This window comes from Chlamydotis macqueenii, chromosome Z (genome assembly GCF_036417535.1).
Source record: "Chlamydotis macqueenii isolate bChlMac1 chromosome Z, bChlMac1.mat, whole genome shotgun sequence".
In the NCBI taxonomy this organism is placed as follows: domain Eukaryota; kingdom Metazoa; phylum Chordata; class Aves; order Otidiformes; family Otididae; genus Chlamydotis; species Chlamydotis macqueenii.
In genome coordinates this window covers 68,159,571-68,176,409 of record NC_141593.1, presented here as the reverse complement: position 1 = coordinate 68,176,409, position 16,839 = coordinate 68,159,571, and the positions used below count along the sequence as shown (strand labels likewise).

At 39.7% G+C, this 16,839-nt stretch overlaps 1 protein-coding gene across 1 annotated transcript in view; it reads right to left on the bottom strand.

Moving 5' to 3' along the window:
* LOC104473196 (atrial natriuretic peptide receptor 1) overlaps positions 1-16,839 on the bottom strand; it is a 39,797-nt gene that overhangs the window by 15,618 nt on the left and 7,340 nt on the right. Inside the window, exons 5-12 of the mRNA XM_086770989.1 lie at positions 16,126-16,228; positions 13,888-14,030; positions 11,392-11,464; positions 7,684-7,831; positions 6,072-6,158; positions 5,664-5,807; positions 4,680-4,801; positions 3,067-3,208 (exon numbers count right to left, since the gene is read on the bottom strand). Coding sequence (XP_086627115.1) covers positions 3,067-3,208; positions 4,680-4,801; positions 5,664-5,807; positions 6,072-6,158; positions 7,684-7,831; positions 11,392-11,464; positions 13,888-14,030; positions 16,126-16,228 — 962 coding nt within the window. The remainder of the gene's footprint in view (positions 1-3,066; positions 3,209-4,679; positions 4,802-5,663; positions 5,808-6,071; positions 6,159-7,683; positions 7,832-11,391; positions 11,465-13,887; positions 14,031-16,125; positions 16,229-16,839) is intronic.

The following is a 16,839-nucleotide window of genomic DNA, read 5'->3' as shown; positions in this document are numbered from 1 at the left end:
GCACTGCTCAAAAAAGTCCTAACATAGTGGATAGTGAAATTCACATAAAGACTACCAATCAAGAGGAGCAAATCTAGGAGAAACTGTGACTGGAAACAGCCTTTTCAGCTCAAAAAGGAGCTGCTTTCATGCTCCTGTTCTCATTTCCATTTTAGCTTTCCCATCTGACCAACACATTCCCTGGAGAAATTTAAAAGCAAGTGATTCATCTGTAAAGACACACAAAATTACAAGTCTCACTCTTGCAGTTTCTACTTTATTTGGGCTATACCTTCAAGAATATTAATGGAATTTTTGGACAGATAAAAACTGAGAATTTCAAAACTGGGACACTGCTTCCTAGCCAGTGAGCCTACATACATGTATCAGGAAGGCTTAGCACTTGCTTGTATCATCAAACGCAAACTGTGTTAAAATGCAGGTTCTGAAGAATAGCTCAGATAAAGAGACAACTCTTTTAATGTTACAGGGTACATCTCTGTCTTTCTTCCCTGACTATACATTGCTCTTCGCCCTTTTCTGGTTTTTTTTTTTTTCCTTTTTTACCAAGAAAGGATTAACTACAGTACAACAAAAGAAGATCTGGATTTTGCAGTCATGACAGCAAGATAGATTCACCAAGAACTCACTGAATCTGTTGAAAGTTCATTGTAGTCATCTATGATATGAGCAAATGAGGTCTTAGCCCCATGTTAAGGGGAGTCCTTGGCAAGAAATGGCTTTAGGAGGCCAGGTTGCCTGCAACGGTAAGTAATGATATCTGCCCTGAACAGGGGCAAATTGTGAACCAGATAAGCACCAAGGAAAGATTTTCTGGAATGCATTTTGGCTGTGGGGGAATGATAAACTGCAATGCATAAAACAATCCTAAAATTACTGCTTAGTAAGTACTGCACAGTACTTTCTAGGACTAATCCATATTGAAGAAGTAAAGACTGATACAGGACAAATGACAATAGCCAGAAATATCAACACAGTGACAAACTGCCTTCAGTCAAGCTAGTTTGAAGACAATTCTAAGGGCGTGATTAAGCCTATAGATACAAATATTATTGAGAGCTGAAATTCTTGCTAACATAATCTGATAGAATGGATTACAATAAGAAATGTTCTAGCACATTGCATATGCATACATTTCTTTACAAGGGAATAATGTTCATTAATCCAGTAAATCTTATACATAAAATCATATATCTTCAGTACATAGAACCCTTAATGAATCCTAATTGAAAAAAAAAGGGGAAGACTTAGAACAACATTATCTGTTTCTGCAACTAATTTTTCAACAAAAGCCCCTGGGTTGGTTTTGTTTAGTGAGGGAGGGCTACGGTGGCAGCTTCTGTAAGAAGCTGCTAGAAGTTGTTTCCCCTTTGGACTCAGGGCCAAACCAATTGGTAGCAGAATGTTCCCTGATAACACCTCTGCGATAATGTATTTAAGAAGGGGAAAACAGAAAAAAAAGGAGAAGAAGATGTGAAGATGCTGAGCGGGGGCAGAGAGGGCGAGGTGTGACCCTCGCGGGCCTTGCAGGCCTCACCCTCTGGCCTCCCACCAGGCGGCCAACTGGGCTGCAAAAAGTGGAGAGGAGATGAGATGCGTGATGTGAAGAGATCTTGAAAGGCGTCTGCCTGCCTGTTGGGAAGAATTTTTCTTTTCTACTGGAAATAAGGAGACAGAGGAAGTATAATTGTTATGAAATAGAATAGTGATTTTCCTACTTAATACAGAAAATTCAAGTGAGAACTAGGAAATCTTTCAAAACATGTAGTTCAATAATTTTCATTGGATTATTCATTGGATTATTACTCTCTGAAAATTCAATTGTAATCTTGTTTACCTGAAAAGTGGTTGGATAGAAGCTAGCCAAATAAGCCTTCACAAAGGGATCTCCTATACAGGCTTTTGAAAGGTCCCATGGGAATAGAGAATGGGGGCGGTGGTTAGTTCATCACACGTTTCTGCTGCTTCTTCCTCCTTAGGGGAAGAACTCCTCACATTCCTCCCCTGCTCCATCCTGGGCTCCCTCCTCCGTCCCACGGGCTGCAGGTGGATCTCTGCCCCTCCGTGGGCCTCCATGGGCTGCAGGGGCACAGCCGGCCTCACCATGGGCTGCACCACGGGCTGCAGGGGAATCTCTGCCGGGAGCAGCATCCCTGCTCCCCCTCCTTCTTCCCTGACCTTGGCGTCTGCAGCCATTTCTCTCACAAGAAATTCTTCACAACCGGCTCAGGCAGATGCCTCTCAGATTCTCTCACACCTCTTCTCTTCTCTAAACTGGGCTGAGTCAGGCCCAGTCGGCCACCAGATGGGAGGCCAGAGGGTGAGGGCCTGCAAGGCCCACAAGGTTCGCACATCCCCTCTCTGCCCCCGCTTCTGCTTCTTCACTTTTTTATTTTCCCCTTCTTCAATACATTATAACAGAGGCACTATCACTGTCACCAATTCGCTTGGCCCTGGCCAGTAGCTGATCTGCCCTAGACCCAGCCGGCTCCACCAGACAACGGGGAAACTTCTAGCAGCTTCTCACAAAACCTGCCACTTGTAGCCCCCATCACTACACAAACCCAGCACATTTCCTTTTTCTACCTCTACTTTTTCTCTGCAAACCAAATATTGTCACTGTGTGTATGCAGGAAAATAATGTATTGACAGTAATTATAGAATGATGGGATGCATATGTGCCTTATGACATCCTGGAAAATTGATGCTATTAACTTTTAAAGTATTCCTATTATCGAAAATTATCTACATTTTAATAAGAAATATCAACAAAAAAAGGGATTACCAGATAATAGTAGATCTTTACACCTTTTTTTTTATCTACCACTCCAGAGTAACTCCCTATATTTCTGCATATATATAATGTCAGTGAATACAGTGTTTGGTTATCTACCCTGAAAGAGAAGATCTTGTGGTATCTCTGCTGTTCTGTATTCCAGGATCAATACTTTTTAAAACAATCAAACATTTACCTGGGAGCACCACAGAATTACACTGAGCCTAACTGTGATTAAAGAATACTCAATTTGAGATCATTAAGTGTGTGAAACAGGAAAAGTTAACTACCTGTAGACATCAGTCGTGGAATTGGGTTCAAAGTCTGAAAGGGAATGGATTTCAGGAGCTGTGTAAATCTGCATCAAATGCTGCTGGTATGAGCTTGACCCCTCAGGAGAATCTTCTTTTCTGTATGACTGCAAACCATAATCTAACATGGAAGAAAACAGGAAGCAAAATATTCAGTGGGTACTTCTCTGAAACAAATGCATTAGTAGACAGCAACACAAGTAGTCCAAAGGAATTAATTTTCCCAATTTGAAATACACATCTTAGTCTAAAAATAATGTGTGTCTGATGGTCTTCTCCTTCTAAACGAACTGCAAATATATGATTTGGAAACAAAATATTTGGGTGAGATTGCATGACAGCAGGAAAGTTGAACTACCTGGCACCTTCCAAACAGAATTATTATATCATTTTATAAAATTATATTCAGATAATAGGCTCACTTCAGCACAAGAGTTAGCAAGCAAAAGTATGTTTCTGTTCTACTCATCCCCTAATTCTTATGTCAGTATCAGAGAAGAGAAAAAAAAAACAACTGATTTCAGTTTTCTTTCTAATATACACAGTAGTCTCCTGAGTGTATGGCAAGGCAGGATGCAGTTCTCTGGTTTCATCTGGAGTGCCCTGTAATTAAGATGGTCCTGGAGCTTCAGTCTTTATATTGGAGGTCATTGGAGTTTTTCAGATAGCTCCCATATTGGATAGTTGTGAGGTTTGTTTAACATTATGGCATCCAGATAAACCATGAATATTTGAAGTCTCTGCACCAGTTAATGTCTGAACAAGTTCACAGAGATCCCATTTAATTCAGAGGAGCTGTGCTAAGGTGATGCAGTTGATGTAATCCAGCTGTCTCAATTTTTATGCTTTTCTCCAGAACAGGTTGTAAGAATGGTACATAGTTCTGAAGGCAGCAGGATACTAAGCAAGTTGGAGAAGCAAGCATGGCCCTGTGTAGGAGCCTTAGTCACCAGACGAACATTAAAAGACAAATCTGTTGCTGCTGTTTTTAAGATGGTTGCAGGTTATACAGTGTCATAACTACTTTGGGGAGAAAATCGAAGAGATGATCATAGCTTTCATTCCCTTTGGCAGCTACAAACAAAACTAGACTCTGCAGTGCTTTTCCTGTCCTCACAGGCTGTCTTCCTGTACCAGGAGCAGACCAGACCTGTAGCTCCATCTCTGGGAGACTACAATTCAGTTTTGTGTACAGGACTGAAAAGCTCTGAGTTGAGTCTGCTTTTCTTCATGAAACTACCTTGTGTTTATCAATCAGTCAGCATTATGTCATGTCTTTACAGCACTGTCCATGGCTCAGGTCTTCTCTCTGTCTCAGAACTGAGAATGAGACAGAGTTTCTGCTCAGGCTGATGTTGACAGGCTTCACCATCGGTGGGATCTGATGTGTGCATCAGTGACATATGTTAAATGGCTTGACATGATAACATGAAACCTGCTTCAGCATGGGGCACTTCTAGTGAAGGCTGGTACAGTCAGCATTTCCATATGAAATGTCAACATAAAGGTGCTTGGGAGGAGTGTTGAGTGTGACATCTGTATGCATTGGTGGGTTAGCTGGACAGTTTTCAAATTTTATTTCTTCTCTTTACCTGCAATTTTACAAACCCATCGGTCATCTATCACACAGTTACTAGACTTCAACCGTCCATGATACATTTTATGGTGGTGAAGATATGCCATTCCTTGTGCAATATCAGTAGCAAAAGAAAACCTGAAAGACAAAAATAAATGAGCTAATATTTCCACTAAACCTTCACTCAAGAGTGGCTCCAAAGCCTACTGAAGCCGACAGAAAGCCTCCCTGTGATTGCAGTAGTTTTAAATTTGTGGCCCTATGCTCATTTTTCCAGAACACTTTAATTGGTTGCTGAAAGCCCTTAACTCCCACTTAGTTGTCTGAATTCACAGGTCTTTAGCCTCTTTTAGAACAGTTAAGTTTCTTCTAGAAATTCACAGTACCTTTGTATCCTTGAGAGCGCTTTCAAATGTTTACAAGAGAAACAATTCTTTATTAACTTTCTTACTTTATTTGGAGGGTTTTCTCCCTTACAATCTTTTTCTTTGCTGAAGGCAAACATAAGGCAGAAGTAGAAAGGCTGTGCCAAGAAGATTGTTCTCAAAAAACAATGTCATTGCCTTTGTGGAGGTTTCATTGACAAGGTAAGCTCATTTTCTGTACTGATAAACATAATAAAGCATTTGTAGGTATGCTAATCATTTCACCAATATGTCTTCACAAACAGAGATGCAATGATTTTTAATTAAATGGGGATGCCCAAGATATTTGGGAACAAAATGAAATTACATGGGAAAAATGGTTTAAAACAGTTTTGCAATATAAATAGAGGTGGGTTGAAAAGTTATTGGCTTAGCCTAACCAGTGCTAAACATATGATTGCTGAAAAAATCCAGAAGACAAGTTGGGCTGGATATTTGAATTTGCTTGCTTTCTTTGTTCTCTCCATATCACAGTGCAGGCCTGTCTATCCAACGACTTTATCTAAAATTAACATCCTGTCTTAAACAGCACATAGCACATGTGTCATTCAGCTTTTCAAAAGTTTTTTTTCTACCTGAAGCCCCAGTTCAGAGGAATGTCTTCATTGAGCAGAACATCACTCAGGCTGCCTTTGGGGCAGTACTCTGTCACAATGGCAACATTTGGCACTTCTGTACAACCTCCAATGAATTTGCAGAGATTGGGATGGTCAAGTTCCCTGTGAAAATCAACAGAAATCACATCACACTAGCAATTTTCATGGATATCCCTCCTGCTTTTTGTATGGTAAATAGAAAACCAAGCGCCTTGTCTTACAATGTAGAGAGAAAAGTAAAACAGGTATAAGGAGATTTTGATCTAGTGTCAAAGCAAAGTTTGAAAAAAAGAGGAATATGAATTTAGTCACATTTGGGCAGATTGTACCCCTAAAGAACCAGTGAAAGAATGGAACAACATACACTTGTCAGGTTTCACTTCTTACCTCACTTGCTTTACTTCTCTACGTATGCATTTGGACAGCGTGAATGCCTTCTTCCTTATTTTCTTTATGGCCACCGTTCTACCATCACTGAAACAGAACGAAATGCTGGTCATAGAGTTTTAGGCCAAATTAATAAGCCAGACACATTTAAAAAATGAACTTGAAATCTTTTCTACAGTGAAAAGCTGATCACAGAGTTTTAAGCCAAATTCTTAAGACAGACTAAAAAAATGGACTTGAAAGCTTTTCTACAGCTTCATATCTCTAGAGATGAGCCACAGAATTTAAGCATGTCCATATGTGGGTGTAAATCTGAATCTGAGTACGTGACAGAGCCCTGTTTCTTATTAAGGAGGCATTAGTGATTATATTCAAGTATTCTTGATCTGTGGATGACATTTGGAATGTGAGAGTGTTACAGTCGGTTGAGACAATTGGATGATAGCAGCAAAGGAAATGTTAGAGCTGGTGAAACACATAGAGCAACATCCCTGCCAGCTGTTGCTTCTGTCTACTCTTTTGGGGATCCACCACGGATATTTAACATCCTCTTGTTCTCATGGTATGAAGAATTCTCAGCAATGAAGCAGCTGATTTTGATAGACAGCAAAGTAGATTTTCTTGGAAGAATAAAGGAATTCAGTGGAGATATATGCAGGAATTTAAGTGATAGCCACTATATAAATACAGAGTACGGGGTCTGTGGTGTAGCAGATGTAGGTGCTTCGACAGTGAGACTGAATGCCCCATTCTTACATCTTTCACACTTGATGAATGTGTTTGACCTTGATTCCTCAGAGGAAGATGATGAAAATGTAATCATTCAGAAAGAAGCAGTAAAAATGCTCATTGTAAAGGTCTATGCTGGATACAGTGTCTCATTAATGAAGTGGCTGTGATTTTCCAGACCAGTGATCTATGCTGAAAAGGCAGCTGCTCCCCCAGCCAATGATCCTAAGTAAGCTCCTCTATCCTGCAGAACATAGATCCTGCCCTGGGCATTCAAATGGTAGATATTACTTCCATTTTTGCACATGTTCAGCCCCTACTCCCTAATTATAATTTTTATGAGAGAAATTGCTTTCTGGATAGCAGGATATGGCTATAATGTTTGCCCGTACAGTTATATGATGCGCACCTTTATAATCTGATCCAGAGGTGAAATGCTCTGTATCTTCAGTCACATCAGCTGGTTTAAGGACAAGATTTCTAACGTGCTACTGTATAGGATGCCACTCTTTAGGGCAAAGAATCTAGCTGTGCTCTACCTGCATTTTAAAAAAAGGGCTGCATAAAAGTCTTGATTCCAAATATATTTGAACAGTAAGGACCATTCATTAACAGATGCAAGACACATTATGCAGTCAGAACCTTTAACAAGTCCCCAGGAGAAGAGAAGAAATGCCAACCAAAACAGAAGCCTGGCATATAAAATATTCTACAGCCAGTGCGTGGTACAGAAGTCAGATGATATTAACTTACTGGCTTTGGCTTAACAAGAGAAATGCAAGCTTTGGCACTACCTGTCAACAGTAAAGTGGCAAGAACTAGAAAGTAAGGCAAAACTATGCTATTGTAGGTACTGCAGAAAATAAGTAATACATTGACTTACTATCTCCCAGTCTGGGTGAAGTACTGTTTCCTGGAGATGTTAGCAGCTGCTGTGCAGGAGCTCAGAGCAGTGATACAGCTGGCACTGGAGTCACTGGGTGCTGGGGGAGCGCTCATCATGCTTCCTGTTGCTGTCCGTACTACACAATCTGCATGGGATGTGGGATGAGAAAAGGCATCTGAAGACACATATTATTGCCAAGGTAGAGACTCCAGAGGCAGACAAATATAGGCAAATCTCCAAATCTTTGCATCTCGGCTGGTCTTGTTAACACTTAAGACAGAAAGTCATTGCTTGGAATGTGACTGCTGCATAAAAAGTGAAAAAGTTCCAGAGGTGATTAATTGCCAGAGATCTTTCCCACTAACCCTCAGGATTTGATGCAAATTTTGTTTCTCTGCTCTTGTGATAATTAGTCCTTGCTGCTACTTAGATGCCAAGGACAGAACTCAGGGAAGCAGAGCAAGCAATCCCTGTGCCATACTTTAACAAGTCTACTTGGAGCTCCTAGAAGACTGTAAAGTACAGGGATGTGGGATGTGATTCTGACACCAGAGGGAAGTCAGAGGAGAGCAACAATACAGTCAGATCAAAAAAATTAGCAATTTCAACTTATGTTTTTTAATCTCTATTGACCAGCTCAAGGTAACAAAATAGATTCCAAAAAAAAAACTTTAATTAATTACATACCATTTCACCATCTTTAATTAAAACTCAAATTTAGCCAACTGATCTCAGCATTAGTGAAACCCCTCAGCAATCCCTCGTATCAGTATCCAACAAAGTGCTGCTGAGGAAGGTCAGCATCTCACCTTGCATCAGGACTGCCATGTTCCCACACCATAGTATTATCCACATGCAGTTCAAAATTACATTGGTGTTTGGAGTCTTCCTACAGCATTTCACCCAAAAATATATTAGTGATCTCTGAAACAGTTTTGAGAATAAGAGTGTGTGTGCACGCACACGTGAGTGTGTGTCTGTATGGTGCAATGCACTAGAAAGAATTATCTTGAAAAAATGAAGCTATTTTTTCACAGTACAGGCTGCATACCCTGGGTATAGCACTGCTGATGTGCTTCCATTTACACAACTGTACATTTCAGGCTACTATGGGCATCTCTGGACAGTTCTGTCCAGAGGAGGCATACAGGCTGTTTCCCAATCTCATCATATTATCAGCTCTTAAGTTCTCACTCCTAGGTCTTAAACAGTATTGTTGCTTTGCAGGCTCCTCTCCAAGAAAACTATGATGTCTTTTATCTTGGATTTTTCAAATTAATTCCCTCAGTCTTTTTCCACTGTTTCTCCTCCTGTGTGATATTTACGACCTCTTCTAATTCACTATCACACCTGACAATCTGCTTGTGTTCCTTTCTCCTATGTTGAAAGATGAGTGTTCCATTTCTGTTTTCACAAATCTAGATTGAAATTTTATTTGGCTTATGTAATCTTTCTAAATACATAATTTCTAAGTCAATATCTGCTCCTTGCAGCAACGAGGATATATCAAAGCTACACAGCAATTAATGTTCAAGTCCAAGGCTGAAAGTATCTCTGCTATATATTAACACAAGAATGTCTTCACATTTCTACTAGCAACACAGATAAAGCATACATCTTTCTAGCAATTCCTCATGGAGACAGGAAGTGAGAGAGAGTACATCAGCACAGACATATCAACTTCAGCAGATTTCTACAGATTTGCCCTTTCTGAGAGTCTAAGCATTGCTTTCCTTCCAAATGCTAAAACAATGAACAGGAAAGTAAATAATACATACTTACTTTAAGTGCAGCATTGTAAAGCATATAATGACATCTGATTTTATTCTTAACATGTTTAATTAGAACCAATTAAATCATATTTTATATCCAGAAGGTAAAATGAAAAAAAAACTCTGTACACAAAGAATTACTTTTTGCAGCAAGTCTGTTACAGATAGCATACACTGAGAGAAATTAGGATCTCATTATATCCCTCATTATAATTGTGCAAATCCAGGGCAAGTTAGTGAGACTTATTATACAGAAGGATACATCCACTGAAGCAACTGTAATTTATTTTGTTCAAATTCAGAGGTTATCTGTTTATTTTGGAATACGCCTGACTTTTTAAATTGACAAATCATCATGAAAAAGAAGGAAACTATTTAAAATAACTTTGACATCTAAAGTTTCAATAAACAAAAATATCAGTGACCAGATCACAGAGGTTACAGAGATGAAACTTTGGATATATCTTTCTCAAATTGGTTCACCTTTTGTAAAAACCTTAAAACACAAAGAAGACCTGGAGAAATACAGGCTAGTCAGTCTCACCTCTCTGCTTGGCAAGGTCATGGAGTAGATCGTCCTGGAAACTACACTAAGGCACATGGAAAATGAGATGATTGGTGACAGCCAATATGGCTTCACTAAGGGCAAATGGCACCTGGCAAGTTTGATGGCCTTTTACGACGGCTTTACAGCACTGGTGGATGAGGGGAGAGCAACTGATGTCATCTACCTGGACTTGTGCAAAGCAGTTGACGCTGTCTGGCACAACATCCCTGTCTCTAAACTAGAGAGACATGGATTTGATGAGTGGACCACTTGGTGGATAAGGAATTGGCTGCATGGCCACACTAAAATGTTGCAGTCAATGGCTTAATGTCCAAGTGGAGACCATTGACAAGTGGCTTTCCTCAGGGGTCAGAATTGGGAACAGTGCTGTTTAACATCTTGTCAGCAACATGGACAGTGGGATTTAGTGTCTCTGCACTCAAGTTTGCCAACGACACCAACCTGTGTGGTGTGGTTGACACATCTGAGGGACAGGATGCCATCTAGAGGTACCTTGACAGGCTTGAGCGGTGGGCCAATGTAAACCTCATAAAGTTCAACAAGGCCAACTGCAAGGTCCTGTACATGGGTTGGGCCAATCCCAAGTACAAATACAGGCTGGGCAGAGAATGGATTGAGAATAGTCCTGAGGAGAGGGACTTGGGAGTGTTGGTTGATGAGAACCTCAACATGAGCCAGCAATGCATGCTCGCAGACCAGAAAGCCAATTACATCCTGGGCTGCACCAAAAGAAGTGTGGCCAGCAGGTCAAGGGACTCCTACTCTGCTCTTGAGAGTACCTGCAGTACTGCATCCTGTTCTGGAGCCCCCAACATATGAAGGACATGGACCTGTTGAAGCAAATCCAGAGGAGGCCACGAAGATGACCAGAGGGCTGGAGCAGCTCTCCTGTGAGGACAGGCTGAGAGAGTTGGGGCTGTTCAGCCTGGAGAAGAGAAGGCTCTGGGGAGACCTTCCAGTACCTAAAGGGGGCTTATAAGAAAGATGAGGAGAAACTTTTTACCAGGGCCTGTTGCAACAGGGCAAGGGATAATGGTTTTAAACTGTAAGAGGTTAGATTTAGATTAGACATGAGGAAAAAATTTTTTACAATGAGGGTGGTGGAACACTGGAACAGGCTGCCCAGAGAGACAGTAGATGCCCCATCCCTGGAAACTTTCAAGGCCAGGTTGGATGGGGCTCTGAGCAACCTGATCTGGTTGAAGATGTCCCTGGTTGGGACAGGGGGGTTGGACTAGAAGACCTTTAAAGGTCTCTTCCAACTCAAATTATTCTATGAGCCTACGAAGATGTACTTATGATTGAGATTATTTCTCAAAATTATTAAGGAAACTGATCATAGTATCAAAATGACAAGTTACTAACCTTGTTTGATGCAGGTGAAGTCTATAATCCAGCTTTCATCCCAAAACATTTTTTTTTTCTGATACTGAAACCACTACAAAAATAAATCAAATTCATTCCTGTTGTAGCCATACTGACTTTGAAGGAATTAAACCAGAGATCTTTTTTTTTTTCAAATATGAAGGTTTATAAGTATCTAAACATAATCTGATGTTTAAGCTTCCAACATATAACTTAGGAGTAACATTAGAACCAGAAGTATTAATAACAGGCTTAGAAGAAAACAGTATCTAATAAATATCTTTAAAACCATACATTCTATGGTCTACAATCTAATTACATGTAATATTTTGCATTGGCTACAAACTCACCATTATTGTCAATAATTCTTATGCACTACATTTACATCTCAGTCTGGACATCAGAGGAGTGGTTTGCATCACCTCACGTCATGGAAACATCCTATGCCATGTAAGTGCATGACAAGAACATACTACATCCCAACCCCAAGAAAAGGAGCAGTACATCTTATACCCTGTAATAGAACTAGCTCCCGATCCACACATGAGGTTGCATTATGTCAAATACTCTAGCATAAAGAATATGAGGTAGGGATTCTTGGCTACTTTATAAGGAATGCATTGATTTAATAGTTGATGTTCTGTAGAGCTGACATGCAAAATTAAGGCAGAAAGTATAAACACATGCTTTCAAACAGGAGCAGCAGATTAAATTATACAGCTGTTATAGCTGCAGTCAATGCCAAAATGTCAAACCAAAGCAGAATTTTACCATCATTATACCATTTTCTACAGTATAGAATTTAATATTAGGAATTATGCATTCATTGAAATATGGTGTGGAGACCATGTCAGTATTTTGGTAGAAATTTTTTACAAATACAGACCCCACTGAATCAAAAGTAATTCCATTTAGTTCAAAATGTTTCTGAGAAAAAGTACCTACATTTCATCCTGGAAAGGTATGATCAAACAAAGACACATTAGCTAGAATGAGCACTAGGCTTGCTACAGACATTGATATCTCCTTCACTTGAATGATTAAAGAAGGTAATGGTTTCCCAGATGGTTCTTTTTCCATGATATTAATTACTGAATTGGATAAAAGGGTCTTTCCTATCTTGTTTATTTATCCCCTAAATGAAACATTAAAAAAAAAAAGAAGACGCTACTGCAGAAGTTTGAAGGAATAAATCTACAGAAATGCAAGAAGAAAAAAAAATAAGCCTCAAAATGTACAGAAAAAATAGGTAAATTTGCTACAAGACCTTTAGATAAACCTATGCAGGGCCAAGAAACTCCATTGCTCTTTCTAAAATTCCAATTGTTTAAAACTGTCTGAGCTTCTTATCTGTCCAATTACATATTTCTATGAGATCATATGATTTTACAGGACAGTTACTATAAACATATTGTCAAAACTGCCCTGTGGATTATAAATGCTCAAATAGTTTTCAACAGCACTTCCATTCCTAACTCACAAAGCCAAGCACAGAGGCACAGAATAGAGAGAAAAAAAATAATAGTGATTCAGTAGTATCGTCCTTGGTGGGACATCAGCCTTCTCCTACTAATTCCCTCTCAGCACACTTGCCTACCTCAGATGCTCACTGCAACTGCAGTACAAGATGGAAACAGAAGGAATCCCCGAGGAAAGAGGAGCCTATTGATTTACAGGATTTGTAGGCCAAACCACAAATAAATGATCTGTTACATACATAACCAATATAATGACTCTACAACTGCTACCTTCACCTGCTAAATCCTTGTTAGAAAATTCAGAAGTGTATTTTTTTTTCAAGATGCAGACATATAAGGAATGTAGATCCTCTTTCCCAGAAGCACTGTGAAGGAATAAGCTAAAGTGGCATGCTGTCTCCTCTTCATACACACATATTCATTCAAAGGTATTCAAAAGTACTTCTCCCATATTCACACACTCCTCTCTCCGCATTCCCTTTTTGTTTTTCCTTCATGAGTCTACTATAATGATTGAATTGAATAATTTGACTCTGAAATTTAATGGCCTCTGGTGGAGCTAATTGGTTTTGAATTAATTTATACTTCTGGCCTCCATAGGGTTTTGAAGCAGTTAATCTCATAACTGAGTTTTATTCTGAGTTAAACTTACACTTACTTTACTGGCACCCCCCAGTTCCCATGTTGTGAAAAACCTCTCTTCTTTTATCATTTTATATCCATCCCTCTGACTGAAGAGGAATGAAGAACATTCCTTTTCAGTCTTCTCTCTCACAAGATGAAAATTGCTAGCCCAATGAGCCTCCTCTCATAAGGAAACCAAAAGGTTGTTTCGCTTCCTTCTGCTTTCTTCCATAGCACACGGGTTCTGGATGCAGACGAAAAGCTCTCCCTTTACCACGAGACAGCTCCATTCTAACTAATCAAGTCACGGAAGCAAGAGAAAAAAAGTAAGGAAAAAAAAAATTAAAAAAAAAAAACAAGTAAGAAAAGAGAAGAGGAGAGAAAGGATACTTACCATAACTGTCAAAATGAAGCCAGTGCAGACTAAACATATTGGTAAGGCAATTGCTATCCTAGCATCAGCAGACAGTGGGCATTCCCCACAATCTGCTGGACAGATAGAGCAGCCTTCTTCCTCACAAAAGCCATCTCCACAGACTGATTAGAAAAGGAAAGACATATCAGAATATTTTAAGGCAGTTTCATCCATCCATGAGGTTGTATTCAGATTTAAACACATGGCTTATGAGCTGGGAAACCTCCAAGTACCAGAAAGAATAAATTTTGAAGAATACACAGATAGCACCTCAGCAGTTGAAAGAACAATCTGAATTTTTAAAGTGATACAGGATCTCTTTGGTCAGATTAAATTGTTAATGACACCAGAGCCTTTGATACCGCATCCAGCTCTGGAGCCCCAACATAAGAAGGACATGGACCAGTTGGAGAAGGTCCAGAGGAGGGCCACAAAGATGATCGGAGGGCTGGAGCACCTCTCCTGTGAGGACAGGCTGAGAGAGTTGGGGCTGTTCAGCCTGGAGAAGAGAAGGCTCCAGGGAGACCTTATAGCAGCCTTCCAGTACCTGAAGGGGGCCTACAGGAAAAATGGGGAGAAATTTTTCAGTAGGGCTTGTTGCAATAGGACAAGAGGTAATCGTTTTAAAATAGAAGGAGGTAGATTCAGATGAGACATTAGGAAAAAAAATTTACAATGAGGGTGGTGGAACACTGGCAGAGGTTGCCCAGAGAGGTGGTTGATGCCCCATCCCTGGAAACATTCAAGGCCAGGTTGGATGGGGCTCCGAGCAACCTGATCTGGTTGGAGATGTCCCTGCTCCTTGCAGGTGGGTTGGACTAGCTGACCTTTAAAGGTCCCTTCCAACCCAAACTATTCTATGATTTTATTATAAGTTTTGTGCATAAATCACTTAATCACTATTCTGCTTCTCATTGTCCATCTGTTTTTTTCTGATACTTAAGTTCTTCAAGGCAAGCATTCTTTTGTATCCTTTGTACTTAATCCAGTCCCTGACATGCCCAGAAGCTGGTGGCCCTTCCTTAGCAGCAGAAGACACTGGGTACTGCAGAATGAAACCTTGCAACCCATATTTCAAGGATTTCTTTTTACCCAGTCTTATGAAAATCATCAGCAGTATCAGATGTGATTTAAAATGAAAGCCCTAAAGGACAAAACTTCTTCTGCCTCATCCTGAAAGGTGTTTCAGTTTTACCTCTATGACTAAACTAATATCATGCTATACTTCAGCCTTCTGAGACAAGCTGAAGGTATTATTCTGTCTCTATGCAATATATATTTTTTGAAAAGCCTCAACAAAAAAAAACTCCACTGCTCAGTAATAGTTCTGCCTCAGTCCATTTGATTCCAGTATAATACCAAGATAATCACAGAAGTCCCTTTCTGCCTCAGGAGTACAGTTGCAATTTTAAATTTCTTTTCTGATAAACTGTAAGTTTCCTGGAAAACTCAGCTGCAGCTATCTTGAAATGAACAGCAAATTCTACAGCTAATACATCCATCTACACTGGAGCTGCTTTGGGGTTTTTTTTGGTTTTTTTTTTTTCATAACATTGGGAAATACATTCTTAAACTTCCAGAAGATTAGCTAACAAGAGTACTATGATGACATTCCTATTTTACTCAATATTTTTTCTTCAGGTTGTGTGTTTAATTTACTAAAAAATTTAATTTATTAAATTAGGGTTTTTAAATTTTACATTGCTAAGATAATTGTTATGGTTATTTCTGCTTCCCTGCATACAGCTATACTGAAGTGAATGAAAGACTGATCCCTTTGGGAGCATTTCAGTTTTAATGTGAACAAGGGAACCAAGATGGGTTTCTGCCTTTCCAATATGCTTAAGGCTAGTCTGCTCCCCTTCAGATGAATAGTGTCCTGATCCTCACAACATAGTAGCTGAAAGAATATTTTCACATCTTCATCAACTGCAGACAACCCTTCTAGTACCTGAAGCCATTAGCCAGGTATTTGACTTTACCTATTTGACAAGAACGGCTTCCTGCTATGCTAGACTCATGTACAGGTTAGAAGGTCAAAACTTTTTCAGATATTCAGTGTTACGTGAAGAAGAATTTTAGGAAGACTTTTGTGTATTTTCAATAGTAATGTGGGGCAGGAGTCCCTTTTGTTTTTAGTAACCATGCATGAACTATAAAAGCATTGAGATTTGCAATCAATAAGTAATTCCCTCACATCTTCATTTTATATCATACCTACTGCAGGAACTACTGTGGTTTTTGCTTCCAGAGCAACTTGCATTCTCCCAACTCTGATGTGTGCAATGAGAGAAGTCACACCCACATGAATTAAAACAACCTGCCAAAGAAGTGAACAAAGCAGCAAGCATTAAAACTTCACTTGCAAGCAGTAGGCCATTATAAAAACAATTGTCCAATTGTGGTGTCTTGCAAAATAATGGGTGCATTTTTCCAGAATCAGGAAGGACAAGTATCCTTGACTGGGGAGACAAACAGAAGCAGGAGAGACAACTCTTGTGGGAAAGGCAGGTCTGATTCCTCTCCTGGTGTGTATTATTTTCACCAGGCAGGGCTATCAGCCTATGCATTCTGCCACATTTACTTCCCTGTTACCTCTTCTGGGTAGAAGCCCTCTAATGACCATATTAACCTGCAACACAGTCGTGCAACATATTGTTAGTGTAGGCCTTAAATGGTCAGATTATGCTATCCTCTTCCCTCCCGTCCCTATTACTTCTACTGCCTACCTAAGGGGTAGTAGTGTGAAAAGCTGTTACTTATAAGTTAAGCCAGTTGGGAATTGTTATTACTCAGCCATATGCATCACTTACACATGTAACACTGACAAATAAATAAGATGGGGAACATGTACATGAAGTGCACTAAACTACTAGCAAGTAAGCTCTGAAAAGAGCAAACTGAGTAAAATTTGGTGTGCAATAAATATAC